Below are 21,657 nucleotides of genomic sequence, written 5' to 3'. Positions count from 1 at the left end.
TTAAAGTACAAATTATATTTTTTTTCTAGTTAAATTAGTTATAATATTGTAGTTATATTAGTATAATTGTTAAAGTCAAACTTTAATGTTACGATTTAAACTCTCCCATTGACTTTAACAATTCAAAATGATAAATCTAACTACATCAATATTATCATAATTTATTATTATTATTGCCAAGAACTTTAACAGTAGGCAATAGGGATATTTTTTTTACTGCCATGCTCATATTGCATTTATTAAATGCCAGTAGTTTTAATTTCTGCCCTGCTGAAAAATAAACAGCTTAAAAGGAATATTCCTGGTTCAGTACAATTTAAGATCAATCGACAGCATTTGTGGCATAAAGCTATTATCACAAAAATGTATTTTGACTCATTCATCCTTTAAACAAAAATAACAGTTACAGTGACGGAATTACAGCTTCACCGATTTGCCTTTAAACCTTCCAAAAATTGACCCCATTTAATATAATTTTAAAGTTGTTTTTGTGGGATTACAGGGTTTACAGCGTTGTCATGGCATCAAAGTTTTAAAATGGGATAAAATTTCATGGATTGACCCATTCACATCAATTTTAAGTGCCTTACTGTAACCCAGATTTTTTTTTTTTATTAAAAAGGGACGAAAATTATGAAAATATATATTTTTTAATAATCAACATTATACCACAAATAATAATGATTTATCTTAAATTGTACAGAACCCTTTACTTTCCTTTAAATCAGCCTGTGCTGGTTTTAGCTGGTCTCTGAGTATGCTCAGGCAGGCCTATAACATAACCAGCATAAACCAGCAAACCATCTCAAGTTTTGTTATTCCAGCAAGGCACAATACATTAGAGAGATTAATAAGAAAGAAAAACAAGATGTGATAGAAAGTAATACAAAGAGATGCACAGATGCCTATTATCAGAAAAACAAAGAGCTGAGAAGTCCATGTTTTTAATCAGCTTTAATATGCTCAGATACATTGTCAGTTTGCTTCCATCCAAATGACAGATTTCTTCCAGGTACTTACATTACACAAATAGTATAAAACAAAATCACAAAGTGTGAATAACATCTCAGCGCATTAAGAAACAGGTGGGCCAACAGTTTGTGTGGAGAGTATTGGGGTACTTTTTATAAATGTCAAAAAATATATTTTTTCTAAATACATTACATGCGGCACTTATCCTTACAACAGCATTTAAATAGTATTCTTACAGGGTTTTTTGATGTTGTTTTGTTAAAAGCATATTTCCTCAGCTATGACACTTGTTATGGTAGGCACATGCTCAATATTTCACTGATGACTTAAAGGCTGATCACTCGACATCAAGGCAAAATCAAATAACTGAGCTATGAATGGATTTTAGGTGCCTGAATAATAGTGCAAGAAGAGGGTGTGGCAAATTTTAACTTTTGCTTCAAAAAAGTACATCTCTATTTGGTTTGTGAACAGTAATATAGAAGTGCTTCGTTGCATTTTATCTACAAATACACAAACCTGCCTCAGCGACATAAACATACTGTAGATAACATACAACTTCCCCTATAATTAAGGCTATCAAAACCTCCCAATAGTTGACTAATTTTGAAAGCCTTTCTGCTTTGCCACAAGGTTAAAGCAGTGCTAATGCAAGACATTGGCACTAATAGGAGATTATTATGTCCAGTGTATTAGGAGGACAAAGCCTGAGTAATTCACCTCTAGTGTATGAGGAAAGACTGTTCTCAAAATCAAAGCTTTTGTCCATCACTGGATTTCTTCCCATTTCTACAAGAATTGCTAACACTTTTCTCATCACAGAACATCAGAGATACTCCCAAATGTAATCTACTTAAAAAGCACATTTTGAGGCACAGATTTTAGGGCTTAGCAAAGAGATTTTTGCTGATCAATGCATCTGCAGTCCTGCTTGCTACCCCATTTAACTCTCTGTACTGGTTTATCAAATTGCAGCCTTATACAGGGTAATAAATGATGAATGAATCACAATGTAAATATATGGGGCTGGTTCGCAAGCATATCTACTGTAACTGGATGCAGAGTAATCACTTTTTTCCATCAAGATCTCTATAAGGAACCTCCTTGTACATGACACGCTCCCTCAATGCACATAGCGTACACTCTCTAAAAGTCCAGCCAAAGTTTACTTTCCTCTTGAACACACCAACCTGTAATAATAACTTATTAGTCTCATAAGAAATATTGTATGGAAAAGCTAGAGTGGAACAGATTCATACATCTTTTTGAAGTCATCTTCTCCATAGCAAAATAAGTAAATAATACATTTCCTATGAACTTTTTGAGTTGTCAAAGCATTATTACAAATATTATAATTACACTGATATAATCAAAGTAAAAGTGTATTTGAAGTTCTGAGTAGGTTTGTATAACTTTATTCCTAGAAAAGTAATCATGGGTGAACGCAAATATAACCATAACTAATAACTACTCATTATGAACCCTGATTTTCCTTGTAAATGTGGCTGAGGTCACATTCTCTATTGATAAATCTATATTCTACAAATAATCTAAATAGAGACAGAGGGCAGGAAATATGCACATATATATATTGTTATTTCTTGGCTTCAATTTCTAAAATCATAATATTCATATAACAGTATTATTCCCCAAAAACATAAATAAGTTTGCTAGACTTTCCCAACTGAAAGTAGAGGCCTTTGGTGCAGCTGGCTGGCATCTGATTGGTAGAGAGAAGCTTTGCCTGTAGTCATGTGATTAATGAACTAAAGAACATATCATAAAGATCCTGTGAGAACACTGGAAGTTCTTGGGCATGACTTGTCCATCATCTTGTGTTAAGGCGAGGGGCAGTCTGAAAAATATGATACTCTGTAAGTATACCTGTTGTTTGTGTTCTGGAACTCTATTTATTAAAATTATTTCAAGAAGGAAAAAAATTATAGTCTTTAATTTACTACCTCAGCATGTAATATATATATATATATACACACCACCAACATAAACATGCAATACTAAATAAAGACAGATAGATGGCCAGACAGACAGATAGTCTGAAAGACAGACAGACAGATTAGTTAAGATAGACAGCCAAATATTCAGTCAGTTTGACAGACAGGCAGTCAGACTGACAGATAGAAAGCGACTCACCACAGAAAGGTGTCCATTCTTAGCCTTGGCTACCACCAGATCTGAACCAGATGTAAAATCTATGATCCCTTCTTTGCCTTGTGCCACATTGAACGTTATGCTGTCCATGATACAGAGAATAAAAGTTATCTATTAGTGCATCTGTACAATGTCCATATTGTGTTATTAATCTAATAATTGAATAAACTGCATTCAAGGAAGTTTTTTTTTCTAACTCTCAGAAAGTACATTAGTTACACTGTACATGTTATTTTTACAGGGGTTCACAGGTACAAGCTCCTGTATGCACAGAGTACTATTTTAGTGGCAAATAGGCAATTTTGCACCTGAAACTCACCTTCCCTGGTTAATGTTAATGCTGTTGATCTTGTCAGCACAGATAGCCACTTTGGTTAAGGTCTCGATGACATGATCATTCTGAAGCACCACATCACCCTGTGAAACCAATAAAATTCACATATTCATTTTTACTCTATAATGCATGTGGTTAAAAAATTACATGTCTGTCTACTTTATATTATAATTTTACATGAAGCTGTCTTTTAATCTGACAAACCAGATATTCTTCAATAAAGGAGTCTTCGACCATGTGAACCTGCCTACCTTTTATAACCGTAAGTTAAATATCTTTCAGATTATTAGAGAGTTTGCATCAATACCCCTAGAATGCATACGTGGGTCCTCTATGGCCCATGTATTTACTGTGTACTAGGTATACAATGCATTTAGCACTAGCATTACATTTTTAATACAATGACTGTTTTCATTTTCCAGCTGTTATGAAATTTTATGTATGTTCACGTTTATGTGTTGTATGCAAGTATAACAAGATGTTATGTGTCAAGTGCATGACACTATACTCTTAATGGGGACAGTTCCCATGGAGCAACCCCATGGAGGTTAGATGCCTAATTTACAGAACGGACACAATGGTAATAGCTCTTTAGTGTTTTTGAACATGCAACTTTTCTTTTAGTACACCTCACCACCAAACAACAAATATAGCTACATTGAGTCATATAGCAATATAGAGTACATAAGGTTAATTTTCCTTGAAAAAACAAGTAGTTTTATAAAGAATAAGCATCCAGGTTTCACCTCGATCTCTTCTGACCCACATGCATTCTAGTGGTTAAAAGCAGTCAGTTAAGTGCTTAGGGAAAGACTCTGCCCATGAAAATGTGACAAAGTTTAATCAATAATTCAACTGATCGTTAGACTCACTTTTTGCTTATTGTCTTCAGATGCAACATGGAGAACAAATATTCCATCACTCAGAGAGCTGACTGAAATCCCTACAGATAAAACAGAAGTGTCACTCTTTTTGTTAACAAATATATATATTTTTTCTTTAAGATTCAGTGGCTCTTTCCATTCTTCCACCTCACCTTTCAGTGCACTGTAGTCAATTTGCTGTTTCAGCTTGGCCTCCTCCACAATGATTGCACTGTTGGCCGTTAGCAAGAGCTGTCGGTTGCGAGCCTTGTATCCCTTCCTGTCATACTTTGTCACTGGAACAGCATACTGTGAGGAGGAATGGAGGATGTTTAGATTACACTAACACATAATAACACGTATGTTAGTATGAAACTGCTACATTCACCATATAGACACATTTAGGATATGTAATATATATTTATACTGTAGAATCTTCTTTAAAGGGATAGTTCACCCAAAAATGAAAATCCTCTCATCATTTACTCACACTCATGCCATCCCAGATTTGTATGAAATTTTTTTTTCTGCAGAACACAAATTGTGATGTTAAGAAGAATATTTCAGCTCTGTAGGTCCATGCAATTCAAGTGAATGGGTGGCAACATTTTTATGCTCCAAAAAGCACATTAAGGCATCATAAAAGTAATCCATCCGACTCCAGTGTTTTAATCCATATCTTCATAAGTGATACGATAGGTGTGGGTGAAAAACATCAATATTTAAGTATTTTTTGCTAGAAATTCTTCTCCCTGCCAGTAGCGGGTGATATGCACGGAAAATTTGAATCACCGCAAACACAAGAAGAATGTGAATGTGTTTCTCACCCACACTTAACATTTAGCTTCTGAAGACATTAATTTAACCACTGGAGCCATATATAATTCTTAGAACTTCAAAATGTTGGCACCCATTCACTTGGATTGTATGGACCAAAACTTCATTTGAGTTTAGCAGATGAAAGAAAGTCATACACAGCTGGGATGGCATAAGAATGAGCAAAGGATGAGAGAATTTTCATTTTTGGGTGACATTTTAAACTATCTATAATAAAATTACTTAATGATCTAATAAGCCTTACATAATGTAATAATGCCAGTTAAAGTTTTTAAAAACAGGCATAATTAAAATGTTACCGTTTCACTTTTTTAAAATGAGGGGCCCTAGGTCAGAAATATATTGAAAACCCATTCTAGACTAAAGTTAGTTCCAGGCTCATCTATACTGCTAAGCAGAATTTGATGAAGAACCCCAAATTAGAGATGTAAAACACGCAATTTCTTTAAGCAGCACAAAATTCAACACACCTTCATCTTCTCATTCCCGAGAGCCTGTATCACTTTAGGGTTGATGTCCTCCCCATCTTTTGAACACACACACACGGAAAACAATCAGAATATACAAGGCAACAGAAAGTCAGTCTACATACAGAAACTGAAAAATAGACTAAATACTCACTGAGCCTTGTGCCGACAAACAGCTTTGGCACACTTTGAGGGTAGTTATCCTTCTTGTCCTTAAAGACTTCACTTGCAACCATTTTCTGCTCCAGCTGCAATAATAGACAATAATTAATTTTCAAAAATCTATCAATTTAGTGAACAGTGATTGTAAAAATACTGTACTGATGAATTTAATTTAAAGATGCAGTGTGAAATGTTTACACTACTCACAGTACATATAATTGCAATCTTGTTGAGTGGCCTGACAATGCTGTTTGGTTTGGAAATAATCATTATTTTTGCAATATCATTTGGTGCTGCTAAAATGTAAAATTACACACTGCATCTATAACTGTGTTGATCATAAATATGACACCTGGTGCTTCCATTCTGGGTTGATATTCTTGCAGTACTTCCACACCATGTTCTGCATGCACAACTTGCGGAGCTGCTCTGAAGGCTGTATGTAGTAGGCAGAATTTGTTAATTCAAGTCTAACAGTGTGCTTGAATGTATGACTATTCATGAATGATGTCTTACCTCAGTGAGGGCAGGAGGTGGTGTTGGCCAACTCTTATCCAGGACTGTTTTGGGCAGGCTCTTGTGCAACTTCATTAGGAACGAGTAACGAACATAGTCCAGGAAGTACTCGTTCTCAGGGCAACGAGGCTGGTGACGGTAGATGAAGCCTTTGATGAACCTGCAATGGTTGCCAAAGTGTTATTATCATTAACAAAAACTACATGAAAAACTAAAAAAGGAAATAAATGAAAAAACTGAAACTAAACTGACTCCCAAACAAAAACTGGCAATCAATACTTTTTTTTGGTTTAGATACATGGTATGTTCTCACATGAGAAATCTTTACAACATGCTTTTATTAATCCTTATAATATCATTAGATGCCACTAGCGATAACATTAGATGACCCTGAGAAATGTAACAACATTAAATATACAGTATTTAAATGATACCGGTTAAAACAAACTTTGGCAGCCCTAAAATACTGAAACTAAAATAAAGAATTAATACACAGAAAAACTTAGCTAAACTTTAACAGTCATAGAGTGAAAAGGAATGAAAACTAAACTAAATTGAAAGGACAAATTGAAAATTACAGAGAAATAAAAGCTAAATTCAAAACTATAATAATCCCACCACAGACTGCCCCAAAAACAAAAGCTACAATCTGCGTAGCATCTCCTTTACTCTAGATTTAGATCACATGTTTTACTGCACTGCTTTTTTTACTAGTCATGTCATGCAAACAGACCTGCGGATGGTGTCAGCAGCCTCTCTCCTGCGCATTGCTTGCCTGCGGGCCAGAATACCTTTCCACCAGGCTTGAATCAGGATAGCTGTGGAAGAATGACAGGAGCAAAACATTTCAAGCATCAATTTTTACTAATCGTAATTTTTTTTAAACAAAAGCACTTTTATTAGACCTTACCTGATTGTCGCATTTTACAATATTTAGTTTTTTGACTGTAGCCCTTCCAGGATGACTGCAGTTTGGTAGCTACAAGGGCAGGAAGAAGAGTTTGAGGTGGTTAGAGTTAGGTGGAAGTAAGACCATCCAGTATACCAAGATATGTATGCCATCAAAAATGTGCCAATATGTACTCTTACCAAGACTGTGTTTTCTGACTTCAAGAGCATCTTCGGTAGCAAACAAAGTTTTGGGGAAACGGATGAAGATTTTGGTCCTTCAAAAAAAAATAAAAGACATGAAGTCATCTCCATTTTTTCTGGTAGCAGATAATTCAATAAAAATTTTTTTTTAAACTTAAACACAAAATTTAAACTGGCATTTAAAAACTGATTTCTTAACCAACCGGCCGAGTTTGTACTCCTCTGGTTTATAACCGAGGTGCTTGACGAGCACGGACACTCCATCGATCAGACGACCATCCCAGTTTGGCCAGGTTTCTGGACACAGGGATTTATACCTGAAAGAAAAAAAATACCAGTGTAACACTTAATTAACCACATTTCAAAAGTTGAAGCAACAATCACTGTTTTTTTCACATATTGCTTGTATTCTTTGACCTTGTTTATCACTGACATCCACAGGCTTTCAAAAGAGGATTAGAAAGTACACAATACACTAAATATGAGTTTACAATCATAAGCACATCTGAGCGAAACAGCTGGCGACCATCATATATGACCAGTTCAAACCAGTTAAAAAAATATTTCTGTTTATTATTATTAGGTATGTTTTAGGCACTTTCTTGCTGGTTATGGAGCATGGCTTCACTGGCCAAGCTAGGTATACTTGCAACAATACCAACTTTTGCCAGTAATGGACCAGAATTGCCAGTCAGAAACCAGTTAAGATCATCTTGGAATTTAAGCTGGCCTAGATGCAGTAATATGGCTGGGTGATATGACGATATACTGTATATCGTGTGGATGATATAGTGTCAATCGATAGAGATTTTGTATATCCTGATATATAAATATCCATGTGTGCAGCACATGGGCATCTATCAGAAGGCATGCTTCACATCAGACTGAAACCAGGCTTGAGTGGGGAATGTGGCTGGTAAAATTGGCGCTTGCTGGTTTAACACCAGATTCTCTTAAGGAATTATGCAGATCAGGCACTGATGCAAACGTGGCCACAAACTTGTTGATCTGACACAATCTGCTGGGACAGGGTCACTCTATCATCCAGACACCTGAATCATCTCTTTAACATGACGAGGTGCGCTTGACTACATCACACATCTGTAGCTCCTTTACGACACAGAACATCTGACATTGTAAAATTCGGTAATATTTTCCTTGTTACATTTCTTTGAAAAGTTCTTGAGTTTCAAGAGAGAAGTTTATAATAATATTAGTCAACAACATATCAGACCGAAATGTGGCATAATGTGAAATTGAGTATTATGCTAAGGTTATGCATGTTTATTTAATTTTTTTAACTTTGATTGTTTGTCAAGTTCTAAATAAGGAGAAAATTATACATATTAAGAGGAAGATCTTTTCATTTATTAAGTATTTATTTCACCGACTAGATTTTCCAAAAATAGGCATTGTAAAATGGTTATTTATTATGTTAATTTGTATTTGTTTTCCAGAAGGAAAAAAATACTATAACATGATATATATCGTTATTGTGATATAAAATTACTCATAACGTGATATAACATTTTGGTCATATCGCCCACCCCTAGAGTGATATACTAACCTCTGCAGAAACGTCTCGTAGCGACGGCGGTATGCAAAGCCAGCTCTCCTCACTCGAAGGTTCTCCATCAGACCAAGATATTTCACTTGGTGCCTGATGAGGACCTCATCAAAACGTCCTGTGGTGAGAGGTATAGATATTGTGAGTGTCACAAAGGTTACATTGGGACAGAACGGACCAATGTTCCGGCACTCTCCAAGTCGGAGAAGGGAAAAAACTAAATAAAATGGGATTTGACTGCCCATCTTCTACTTAGTTTTACTTGCAGCCTGAACCATATTTGCTGTCACTGTTAATTTAAGAGCAAATCATGTTTCCGCTTTGTTAGAGGGCATTCCAGTCATTACACGCCGGTGTACAGGAGAAAGCTCAGTATGAAACGTGAGCATCAATGAATGCAAGAAGAGCATGCATGCACAAACTCACAAATTTAAAGTCTACTCAGTTAATTTTACCTCCCTTGCGAGGCAACCAAACATTGTATAATAAATGCGATAATCTTATGTCTGATTTACCCCCTATATAATTTGTATTTATTTTTTTAAATCCTATTTTCTCTTTATTCTATTTATATGTATAAAAAAAGATAATATTACATTTCAGTTATTCCTACTTTTGGTTATAATTGGGTTCCCCTACAGTTCTAGACTTAAACAGAACTTTGGGTCACTTATGTTGTTTTTTTTAAAGCGTTTTATATGCAACTTGAAAACAGTGACACAAAAAGTATCACGGCATTACCATGATTTTGTGGGCATGGTAAAATGTAACATGGTAATAAAACCATGATTTTTTATGTACCTTGGATAACTAAATAAATGCCATTGTATATGAATATGGCAATCATTTAATGCTATGAGTTTACTGTATTATAACATGATTGTACCATGAAAATGGTTGAAAGGAATGGGCACACACAATAAGAAAAATCCTTTCTAAGTTTAAGCTAAACACAAGTAATGACAAGAGCTCACAAACCTGCTTGCTTGGCATCATTAGGTTTGATGCAGCGCACGTAAGACGGCTCCTTAGACATCAGGATTTCCATCAACTTCGTCAAGCTGTTCTTGAACTGTGTCGCTGCCTGGTCGCAGCGAGTCAAAGGAGTGACGAATAAGAAAGACACAGGCAGTGAGAAATCAGTGAGAACACAAGTCCCAGTGTTCAGGTCTGGCCAAGCAGTGACAATGTGGGAGAAGTTAGCAGTCAACAATGCAAGCAAACAACTAAACAACAGCAGCCCACCCACTCTCTGCCAATGGGGTTCTGCAGAGTGGGCATTGGGGGGTGGGGGCTTAGGGCATTCCTCACAGTGTGGGTGACAAGAAGATTCTCAATCTCATGGACAGATGCAAAGTTTCTTCAGTTTATGTAGAAGCACTGCTATGAGTGTGGATTTGAGGTGCCCAATTCACAAATAAATAATTCTTTAAAATTGGATGTGAATTGGATGATTAGGTCAAAATGATTCAGTGTTTGTAAATCCCTCAATTGTGATAGAGAACTTTGTATGAGAGTAAAAATGGGTGGTGAATGACATGTAGGGACCATAAAAAAGCACAACTGTCTTTACAGTATATCTGCTTGTCTGACCAATGGAAGAGTGCTTGGGAAACCTGTTTGAAAACAGATGTTATTTCTGCTATTCCTTTAGGTGGCGCTAGTGACACAGAAAATATACACTTCACCATCAACAAAATATTTATGTTACTAGGGCAGGACGATATCGATGATAAACTGTCAAACAATTTTTTATATTTAGCATATGCTCTACATCTAGATGATTGGATCAGGTACATGTCACTAAAAAAAACAAGCAGTTCAGCAAAGTAACTATATACAGACAACTAGCTTACTTAATCACAGTCATTAATTCAGCCGGTTAGGAAGTATTAGCTGGCTAGCCGCTACTTAGGCCTGCTGTCATGTAAACCAGTAATGAGGCTATGTAGGTGCTAACTAGCTAGCTAGTAAGCTATCTGGCTAATATGAAATCATTGTGCACTTGTAATGAATGCGGACGGAGGCAGACAAGGGATGAGGATCCAAACGCGGGTTTATTGACACGAATGGAAACAAACAGACATAAACAAACAAAACTACCACGATGGGCAAAATGAAAACAAAACACGAAAACACAGGAACTGGGAATACAGGAAGACAGGCATGTGAGCGAACATCAACAACATTCAACGAACGACAAGGTAATGGAGGAACGGGCAGGGTTTATATACACAAGGGCAGGATGATTACCAACGATAAACAGGTGCGAACAATGACACAATGGAACATGGTGACGGTGACACGGAACACGTGGAACAGACAACCAGGGATCGTGACAGCACTGAACAAGACAGTACTGACAATGCAATACAGCTACCAACTGAACACAACAGCAATCCTGACATCAACACCATTGCTGTCTATTTATGTACTATTTAGTGGGCGTAAAGACTTTTTAGGCTACAGCAATTATGTCATTAATGTGCGGGTTAAGTAGCTGACACACGTCGGGCCAAAACCAGGAAGAAAGACATTGTTGGAAACTTGAAATCTAAATGTATATCATTCTAAATATCAATATCGAATGATATTTAACAAAATATATACAGTAGTAATAATATTTTTTGGCCATATCACCCAGTCCTTTATGTTAATACAAAAATTGGGCAGAAATTGCAGCACAGGGACAATTTTAAGAGACTTTTGAAACTCAAATGCAGTTTTGCAAGTGAATCAGTTTTTTGATTCAGTTTATTGAAACGAACTGACTGGAAGAACCAGCTCACTAAAATTAATCAGATATCCCAACACTATGTTATGCCATATTTAACCAGAATTCACATTAGAGAATAAAAACACAACAGGGCTTTACCGTTTCAGGGCGCTTCTTGTCTGTAAGCTCTTCCCGGTCAAAACACTGAGTGAGGATTTTATTTTCGGACATACACATGACCTGTACATACAGACATATATACACATCATTCAGGCAAACAGATTCAAGCTACTATAATAAAAGTTTGAAATTCTAACAAAGAGGTGGTGCATTTATCTTATTGTATATAATTTTTTTCTGGGCCTACTCACTCACCTCCTTCAGGTTTCTGAAAAGGAGATCATTGTTCTTGTCCAGGAAGCCTAGAAGTTGGAAAATACACATTGACGTCAGACAGTGCTCAGCCTGGGAAAATTGTGGGCATAAGTGCTCGCTCTTGTTCAACGACTGCTTCACTCTCTCCATTTCATAATTTTTCCCTGCCCTCTATCCAATAACTCACCGTTCACATTGTAGTTGACTTCTCCTGCATAATGAAGCAGCCTGAACTCTTCACGACCCATCACTTTGCGGATTTTTCCATCAGCCAGCTTGTGACTGTAATATAGTGCAGATGCAGGTGCATAAATATCATACGTATAGCTTTAAATGTGCTCAGGATATGATTAACATAATAATAATTAGTCTGAATCATAAATACACATCTTTTCTAAAGGGATTAAAGGCTTTATTCACACAAATCTGATTACTATAGTAATGGTGTCAGAAAAGAGGATGGAAAACATTCAATTTGGCCTCTGCTCATGTTTATCATGACATATTGTATCTAAAACCACTGATTCATTCACTCATTTACTATTCATAAAGTGAATGTCACAAAGTCTGCTATATGAGGAAAGAATAAGCTAAATGAGTATATTCTGTTAAAGCTCTGGACAATATATTGTACACTTTATATGATGTTACATATGCATTGCAACCCTAACTATGAAAATAAACTACTTCCAATACATCCTACATCCAATCAACCATACATGCTTCGTTCCATTGAAGTCGGATATGGGATATTCCTACTTGATATCTCTGAATTCCGACCATAAAGGCATTCCATTGCCAGATGCTTGGAAGGTGACATTTAAGGAAACAAAATTGCAATGTTACCATTATCTTAGCAACCCAATTGATAAACAATGCTGCAACACTAGTATTTGTGCTACAGGTATACGATTTTCAAAATAAGTTTATTTACCATGCTTTATACTCTGTGGACGCTAGTTAAACAAGCTTTAATATCATGTAATGTAGGAACTTTGACTCATTGATCGAATAATACAATTATTAAAAGTGAATGTTTATCAATTACTTTGTATATCTCCCTGGATGCGGATATGTTTGTGTAACGTAACCCACATGCATCCACACGAGTTTAAAAGCTGGAATTCTGACTACAAGAGGCATTCCACTTTTCCTAGTAGGAAGATGGAAATTACGACTGAGTTGAATGGAATGAAGCATTAGACTTGAGACAGATTGTATTGGATTAACACATTTTGAACCACATACAGTTGGATCTAGTTTGTATTTCATGTGGGGGTTTTTTGCTCCCTAGTTGATAAGATTTGTATTATAAAAAAAAAAAAAAAAAAAAAAGAGAGAGAAATCAGATTTTTCTGCCTGTCTGAACAAAGCCAAAGGGAAAGTGTTGTGACTGACGTTAGGAAGTGGGCGTGACCACCAACAGAATTCTCCAGCTTCTCCAGGAAGGTGATGTCACTGGCATCTCCAGGTCGCAAACACTCTTCATCCTGCAGAGAGAGAGGAGCAATTTTAAGCCTAAGATGTTTAAACTGAACTATGATGTCACTGATGAAAGTTCTAAGAGAGCATTCTCACCAAGATGGAAATTATTCCTTTGAACTTCTCCTCCACAAGATCACAAATGATCTTGTTGTTAAAATATTGCACAGGCTCCCACTAGAGAACAACAACAACAAAAAACAACATTACTGCTTCTGCAATAAGTGTAAAACTTTCAACATTTGTGGTGGTATTTTTTCCATTAAAATTTAAGGAATCCAAAATCAAGTGCATTCCCAGCTCACCCACATATCATGGCCACAAGCAGGCTTTAACAGTGTTAGTGTCATAATATTTTATTGGCACTGTCAGAGGTCAGCATTACCATATTAACTGCACAAAACAAAGCCCACAACACATGTTTGCCTATAATATGCCTTTTGAGCTGTGGGTAAGACCCCATTCCACCACCCCGCACATGAGTCACAAATGATGAGCTGTATGTTTGTGTGTGTGAGAAGGAATTCTTACCGTGATTCCCTCGGATTCATACTCCTCCTGCTCTGACTTCAGAGTCAGTTCAATGAAGAGCTGCTGCAGCTTCTCATTACAATAGTTGATACAAAACTGCTCGAAACTAGACAGACAGACAGACAGATGAAAAAATATAAAATGTGATGTTTTACAGATTAAAAGTTAAACAAGATGAAGACATACACTGTAGATGCAAAATTATACTGCCAGCTAAATTACATGTTCCTTGTATAACCAAAAACCCAAGCAAAAGAAAGAACATTCACGCTACCTGTTGTTCTGGAAGACCTCAAAACCATAGATATCCAACAGACCGATTACTGAGGCATTTTTACTGTTGAATGAATCATCCTGTGAGAAATTAAAACCACAGGAATGTTCAACAACATGTTGTTTAGACTAACCATACACAGAGTGTAACATCATATGGCAAGAACATGCTCCAATAACACCCTTTGAAAACTGAAGTAATCAGTGGTGTGCCATTTGTAGGGCTTCTCCACAAGGAGGCACCAAATATTTACATTTAGCAGATGGCTTCGGTCAGAGTTTTTGCAAAGCCATGGGCCAGATCAAACAATGGAATGACACTGCCACCATACCTTCAAGGCCAGTGAGTCATTAATTTTGTTGACCAGCCAAGAAAAAGTACGTCCATATATGGCTTTAGATAAGGCATCTCGTGCTGAGGCGGCCTGCTCTTGATTCAAGGGGCTCATTAGCTGCAACACAAACAGTGGAATAATGGGAAACATTCCAAAAAAAAACATAAGAGATACTGTACATATTTTAAACTTTTCTATGAACCCTCTAATAGACTGACAAAATATATAGCCTGCCTAAATATCTGAGAAAAAAAAACTGTTTAACAACTGCAAAAGTTTAAAAAAAAAACCCAAATGAACAAATTATTTACATTTCTTGAAGAAAATCTTAAGTCTTGTCTGTGCAAAACTCAATACCATGATGTAAATGTGTTGTGGGTGGTTACCAATGTATTGGTGTTCCAAGTGGCTTACAGCATGTTGCCACTTACTGGTTCAAGTTAAAGGAATCGTTTACTCAGCAATGAAAATTCTCTCATCATTTACTTACCTTCATGCCATCCCAGATGTGTCTTTCTTCTGCAGAACACAAACAAAAATTTTAAGAAGAATATCTCAGCTCTGTAGGTCCATACAACGCAAGTGAATGGCCACAAGAACTTTGAAGCTCCAAAAAGCACATACAGGCAGCATAAAAGTAATCCATATGACCCTAGTGGTTAAACCCATGTATTCAGAAGGTATATGACAGGTGTTTGTGAGAAACAAATCAATGTTTAAGTCCTTTTTTTTTCTTCTTTTTTTTTAACTATAAATCACTACCCTTTGACCAACCCCGACATGTTAGTGACGATATGCACGAAGAATGCAAATCTCCAAAAAAAAAAATAAGAATGAGGAAATGAAAGTGGTGATTTATTGTAGAAAATAACTTTATTGATATATTAATATTGATCTGTTCCTCACCCACACCTACTATATAACTTCTGAAGACATTGATTTAACCACTGAAATCATATGGATAACTTTTATGCTGCCTTTATGTGCTTTTTGGAGCTTCAAATTTCTAGCCACAATTCACTTGCATTGTATGGACCTACAGAGCTGAAATATCCTTCTAAAAATCAGTTGCTTGTTTTCAGCAGAAAAAAGAAAGTCAAACTTTTGACATGGCATGAGGGTGAGTAAATAAGAATTTTTATTTTTGGGTGAACTTTCCCTTTAAAAGAGCCCACTTCAAAACCTCTATTACATTCTGGTCGCTAGATATAGTTTGTGCATTTGATTTGTAATGCTATGCCAGCTTCTATGGCTATTTCAAAGGCAAAATGAAGGTAAAATATTATAAGAGCTACATTTTAAAAATCTATTTTAAAAACTGATTTTGGACTGACTTAATTTAAAACATTTTCAAGTGTGTCGTCGATAGATATCGCTTGGGTCCCTCATTCAAGACTATGGGATATTTTTTCACTCCTTGCATAGTTCTCCAGACAAAAATCAAACGTCTAATCACTTTGAATGGTAATTGCACTCCTCTTCTTAAAAAAGCCACAGGATTTAACTAAAAACAAGGAACTAAAGACATTTATATACAAGGGTTAGGGGTTTGTTAAAAAGGAATATTAATAGCAATGCTTGCCTTAGCGAACAATACTAATAAATATGTATTAATAATAAAGAGGAACATACCTCTTCTCCTTTGGCACTGATCTTTTTATGTGTTAGAGCCTCTTTCAGAACACAACCATCCACACCTAATAACTGCAATATTAAAAATACACACAAAAAACAAGCATAAAATAACATCACAAAAATGTCTCCAACAAATTTAAGGAAAAGGTAACAAAGTTTCATTATAGGTTTAAACACAGAGGTTGTGCACATGTAGCCATAACCACATGATTTAAATAAAACATACCCTGGCTAAGTATTTTATCTGTGTTTCTGTAGTAATGTAAGAATTGCCACTGTCCTCTCCTCCATACTGGACATTCCCCAAGTGTAGTACACTGGCAATAATGTTCAAAAGCTCCTGCAGAAAAAGAAAAAAGGAAGGGCTATAACTGAGTTGTATTGAAAAATATTTAATACAACTTGCAAATTAAACTTTGTAATTCTAAAGATAAGTGTTTTTTTGTGCCACTAGTGTCACTAAATGAAATGGCATAAATAATTATTGTTTTCAAACAGGTTTCCACTCCCCCCTGACTCCCATTGGTCACCCTAACAGATAGTTCCACCCCCCAACTCAAGCCATTGGTTGAGCCAGTTTTGCAGTGTTGAGCTGGTTGGGATGCTCTAACAAACAGAGCAATACTTTGATTGCACCACAGAGACACACTGTTTACACATTTCAGGAACAGCCACCTACAAATAGCTTACTTACAGTTCATGACAACGCTCAAAAAGATTTATATTCATAGGATATTGGTATTGGTCTTGGTGGACAAAATCCCCAAATTAACCAGAAAGAAAATAAGATTTGGTGCATAATGCATGACTTTTAAATATAAACAAGCCCGAAACACACCAGGGACTCTTATTTTGAAATGATAAAAAATTTTATCGGGAAATATTGTCATAGATTTCCGCCAATAGCGATAGTTTCAGGAAGCAACTATTATTCGGTAAAACTGATATTTTGTCCATCCTCTAATGTGGACATGCTGCTGCTGCACAATTAAACACAAGACATGCCGCATCGGACATGTATGACATGCTGCTGCACAATTAGACATAAATACAATCCTCATGTAGCATATCTATACAAGTGGAGCTGGGGAGGAGGAGAGTTTGAGAAAACTCTAGCAGCATGCAGCATTGAAACCGGAGTATTTGCAAACGGAGCAAATTTAAATGTTAGGCAAAGAGAGAGGACACAAGTTGATTGGCTACCTGATTACACATCAAAGGACCTATCAGCTTACACCATATCAGTTGTTTGGCTTGACATATTGCATATGAGCAAGCTGCTTTGCAAGCAGGTAACAAGTTATTAAAATATTTTAAAATTGAAAGACTCCACTAAAGAGTTGGCAATCAGCATCTCTTTGTGTTGTCAAGAAAACAAATGATCCATCTTTCAGATAACACCATGCAAACAAACACAGTTTGCTATGGCTCTGTGCCCAGATATAGAGCAAAAACTTTTGCTGTCTGTTAATTACAGAAGAATGTTGATTAATTCTATATAGTGTTTGTATTTGGCGATTGGTTGGTTGCTCATACCTCCACTTCATCATCAGTGAAGCCAATGACGCTCAAGGCTTTCCTCACCAACTTCCAGTCATTGCGGTCGTTTATGGAGCTCACTTTGGGACAGTTACCCTGAAAAACACACAAACACACGCTCACTCAGCAAAAGAGAGGAAACTGGGGGAGGAGGGACTCCTACTGACTTCCTCTATTAAACATCAGGGGAGCGTGAGGAATGAACAGACGGAGATTCCTGCATGTTTGTGGACAAGATTACATCAAAAAGAGTCTTCTATGAATGCATGTGCTGAACTTAACTACAAAACTACTTAATGCACATTCCTGGTCTTCTTGTTCACGTTATTTTAAGTAAAAAAAAATAAGTTTGTCTTTGTAATCTGTCATCAAAATGTAATTATTTGCTCTGCCACTGAAACAAATTTCCTTTTTAGCCTGATCTCACAAATCACTCTTACTTTCCAACCATTTGACTGAGTTTTTATGATCCAATCAAGTACAATCAAAAAAAGTTTCATATTGAATTAGGGCTGTTAATCAATTAACATGTTAAATCAAATTAATTATGACACAGCAATTTAAAAAAAAAATCACAACTAAATCACATGTATCAATGTTTGCTGAGAGAGGCCCCCAAATAAATATGATTTGCATACATAATTATAATTGGTCTGTGTATATGTCCCTGTAAAATAAACAAATAAAATATATGCGTCTCAATGGTTTTCAGCATCATAAAGGCTGCGTTTAGGACGCTGCTTTAAGTTAAAGTTTATGTTAAAAAGTTTGAAACTTTTTCAAAAAGCCTGTGCAGACTGCCCCCTGTTGAAGCACCTTGTAAAAACACATTTACAGAATTTACGTACTGGTCAGTGGGGCATGATTAATTACGTACAATTTTTAACCTATTCTTTTTCACATTAATCAACGGCAGCCCAACTTAAACGTTCTTTTTTTGGTCTTTTCATGTTTTGAATTGATACAGGAAATTATTTGGATGAGAGAAGGGGAAAAGGGGTTGGAAAACAACGCAAACCAGATTCGAACCTACATATCCCATATAAGCGCATCAGAATGCATAATTGTTTTCTGTTGAATGAATAGCTTCCTTTTCATTTCTTTTTAGACATCTGCTCTTATCATAACAAGTGTATGAGGTCTATCTCTAACCTTCACCAGATACTGGTACTGTTGGGCATTCCTCTCCAGGCCCAGTCTCCTCAGCAGGTCTTCCTCTCCTCCCTCAATCAGCTGATAGAAGATGTGAAAGTTCCTTTCACCATGGCTCTGGTGCACCACACGAGACTTCTCCAGCAGGTAATTCAGGATGTGACCACCCACAGGAGCACCCTGCCAACGGGGACACCCGGAGCGAGAAGCAGAGGGGATAACAACGGGTTTCTGACAAGCACGTGCAAGCATGCATATTTTTCACGTACACAAACACACACACACACACACACACACGCAGGTGGATGCGGCCAAAAACCCAACCCAAGGAGAACATTGTAGGGGTAAAGGTGTATCAACAAAAACACATTATTGCTGGTGAACCACAACAATTGAGGCATGTGCTTCACTTGATGCTTGATAACTTGGGTGGCTACTTGTGTAGCTGATGCATAACAGTGTACTACCATTTTTTTTTATCAACATCAAGATTATAAAATTTACATGAATGTATAGGGGAAAGTGTATATTTTAGGTCCTGTAACTAGTCAGTTTTTTCCACCATTTTCAATAATATTTTTGCCTTCACTTGTTCATTTTAAAAGCTCCTGCAGTGTGATTTAAAAGTACATATAATAATATTCTATTTAGTCACTCAATTAATGTCATAAAAGCTGTATGCATTACAATAATATTAATAATAATAATAATAAAAGAATTAGTAAAATGCTCTTTAAAATCATAATGAAGTTTTAGATGGAGTAAAGCATGTCACACCACAGAACTTATCAAAGTACGTCATGTCATCTACCAACTTTATCTGAGGTAAAACTCACCTTGAAGTCAAACTGAATATCCATGTATTTCCCAAAGCGGCTGGAATTGTCATTACGTAATGTTTTTGCATTTCCAAAGGCCTGAGAGAAGAATTGGTGAAAGGAAAAGAGAGAAAGATGGGGAAAAGGAGAAGAGAAAATGTTGGCATACAGAAAACAAGCATTAATCATGTACACAAATGTTGATTCCACACTACTAGACACACACACATACACTGCTAGATAACAGAGAAGCAAAACATCTGGCCATCTTGGTCGTTCTGTTTTTAGAAGCCTTCATATATGCCCCAATCTTATAACACAGATAATAACATGCTGTACAATTACTTGAGAGGTTTCTACTGAAATCAGAGCTGCACACTGCTTAGAATAACCTCTGTTCTCTTCCTTGGCATTGCTGACAGTAATTTGGAGTGTTTTTGCTGTGATAGCAGTCCAGGGCAACAATTACAGCGCACAGCAGGTTGACATTTGAAGGATAAGAAAAAGACATGTTGGATTAGGTTTGTTGTGTATATGTTTACCTCCAGCACTGGGTTGGATTGTAGAAGGCGATCTTTTATGCTCTGCACATGCTCATTGGCGGGGCAGGTGAAGGCATAGTACTGCAGAACCTTCTTGGAGGCCTCTGTCTTGCCAGCACCACTCTCACCTGAGATCAGGATACATTGGTCCCGCCTCTCGGTACGCATGGAGCGGTATGCATTATCAGCCACAGCATAACTGAACAGACAATATATACACATACCATTAATGCTTAATCATGTATTTTAACAACATACAATAAACAATTGATTTTAATAAGCAAAGCAAAATTATGTATTGTAAGTAAATAAAATAGTCATAAACAATTAAAATAAATAAACATTTTAACAGATTAAATATAAATAAATCTTAATGATTTATTTTGTATTACTTCAAATTGCATGACTTGTATTTAAAATTCATTAATCATGTGATTAATCACAATAAATCACATACTTATACTTCATAATTGCAATAATTAAAATATATAAAGCAAAAATGTTAATATTTAATTTATTATTATTATTATTAATAGTAGTAGTATTCTTATTATTTTTTGTTATTATCAATTTTTATTGATTCCAAATCATAAAACATATAAACACAACATCGAATATTGCATCAATTAAGTTTTCTTATTATTATTATAAATTTCCTGTAATCATTTAATAATTTTAACAAAACAAAATGATATAAAGTAAATTAAATTGCTATTAAATTAAAAAGAAAATACATTTATTATTTTTACATATGAAATACTATTTACTTTAATTAAGCAATTAATCTAATACATTTTTAATATTTAGCCATTTTATTTAATAAATTCCAATTGCAGGTATTTAATAAAAACTAAAATTAATAATAATAATATCATATTAATAATACAATTAATCTAATATTTAATAACAATATTATTTTAACTAATAATTTTAATAATTTCAATACATTAATTAAATAATCAAGTATAACACTAAAACAATTATGTAATTAAATTATATTTATTATTATAATAATTAATTTATTGTTAAATACACATATTTTAATTAATTAATATACAACTTTTAACATTTCTGATAATATATCTTTGTTATATAAAAAATATTTTAAGATTTTTCTTCTCTCAATTTTAAAATAACATTCTTTTGGCAGAGCTTCACCTTTTCATGAGTATGGTCTAAATTAATTGGAGTGAGTTATTGTTGCACATGTAGAGGAATATTTATTTTATTTTAATAAAAAATAAAAGAATACCGTATATAATATAGTAAACGTGAACAAA

General features: G+C 35.5%; 1 protein-coding gene across 4 annotated transcripts in view; it reads right to left on the bottom strand.

Moving 5' to 3' along the window:
• Positions 1-940: 940 nt before the first annotated feature.
• Positions 941-21,657, bottom strand: part of LOC127631586 (unconventional myosin-Ic-like) — a 56,735-nt gene continuing 36,018 nt past the window's right edge. For all 4 annotated transcript variants that reach the window (XM_052109819.1, XM_052109820.1, XM_052109823.1 and 1 more), the window contains 29 exons: positions 20,378-20,576; positions 19,854-19,934; positions 19,018-19,197; positions 17,863-17,961; positions 16,553-16,666; positions 16,324-16,395; positions 14,689-14,808; positions 14,358-14,437; positions 14,084-14,189; positions 13,649-13,729; positions 13,469-13,560; positions 12,258-12,352; positions 12,071-12,117; positions 11,855-11,935; positions 9,958-10,063; positions 8,980-9,097; positions 7,616-7,729; positions 7,410-7,486; positions 7,231-7,299; positions 7,054-7,138; positions 6,321-6,480; positions 6,157-6,240; positions 5,797-5,890; positions 5,646-5,701; positions 4,512-4,647; positions 4,348-4,418; positions 3,461-3,558; positions 3,124-3,223; positions 941-2,827 (listed from right to left, as the gene is read on the bottom strand). In XM_052109819.1, the coding sequence (XP_051965779.1) occupies positions 2,801-2,827; positions 3,124-3,223; positions 3,461-3,558; positions 4,348-4,418; positions 4,512-4,647; positions 5,646-5,701; positions 5,797-5,890; positions 6,157-6,240; positions 6,321-6,480; positions 7,054-7,138; positions 7,231-7,299; positions 7,410-7,486; positions 7,616-7,729; positions 8,980-9,097; positions 9,958-10,063; positions 11,855-11,935; positions 12,071-12,117; positions 12,258-12,352; positions 13,469-13,560; positions 13,649-13,729; positions 14,084-14,189; positions 14,358-14,437; positions 14,689-14,808; positions 16,324-16,395; positions 16,553-16,666; positions 17,863-17,961; positions 19,018-19,197; positions 19,854-19,934; positions 20,378-20,576 (2,842 nt within the window). In that variant the 3' untranslated portion in view covers positions 941-2,800. The remainder of the gene's footprint in view (positions 2,828-3,123; positions 3,224-3,460; positions 3,559-4,347; positions 4,419-4,511; positions 4,648-5,645; positions 5,702-5,796; positions 5,891-6,156; positions 6,241-6,320; positions 6,481-7,053; positions 7,139-7,230; positions 7,300-7,409; positions 7,487-7,615; positions 7,730-8,979; positions 9,098-9,957; positions 10,064-11,854; positions 11,936-12,070; positions 12,118-12,257; positions 12,353-13,468; positions 13,561-13,648; positions 13,730-14,083; positions 14,190-14,357; positions 14,438-14,688; positions 14,809-16,323; positions 16,396-16,552; positions 16,667-17,862; positions 17,962-19,017; positions 19,198-19,853; positions 19,935-20,377; positions 20,577-21,657) is intronic.

The sequence above is a fragment of the Xyrauchen texanus genome, chromosome 38 (genome assembly GCF_025860055.1).
Source record: "Xyrauchen texanus isolate HMW12.3.18 chromosome 38, RBS_HiC_50CHRs, whole genome shotgun sequence".
NCBI lineage: Eukaryota > Metazoa > Chordata > Actinopteri > Cypriniformes > Catostomidae > Xyrauchen > Xyrauchen texanus.
This window is presented reverse-complemented; position numbering and strand designations above follow the sequence as displayed.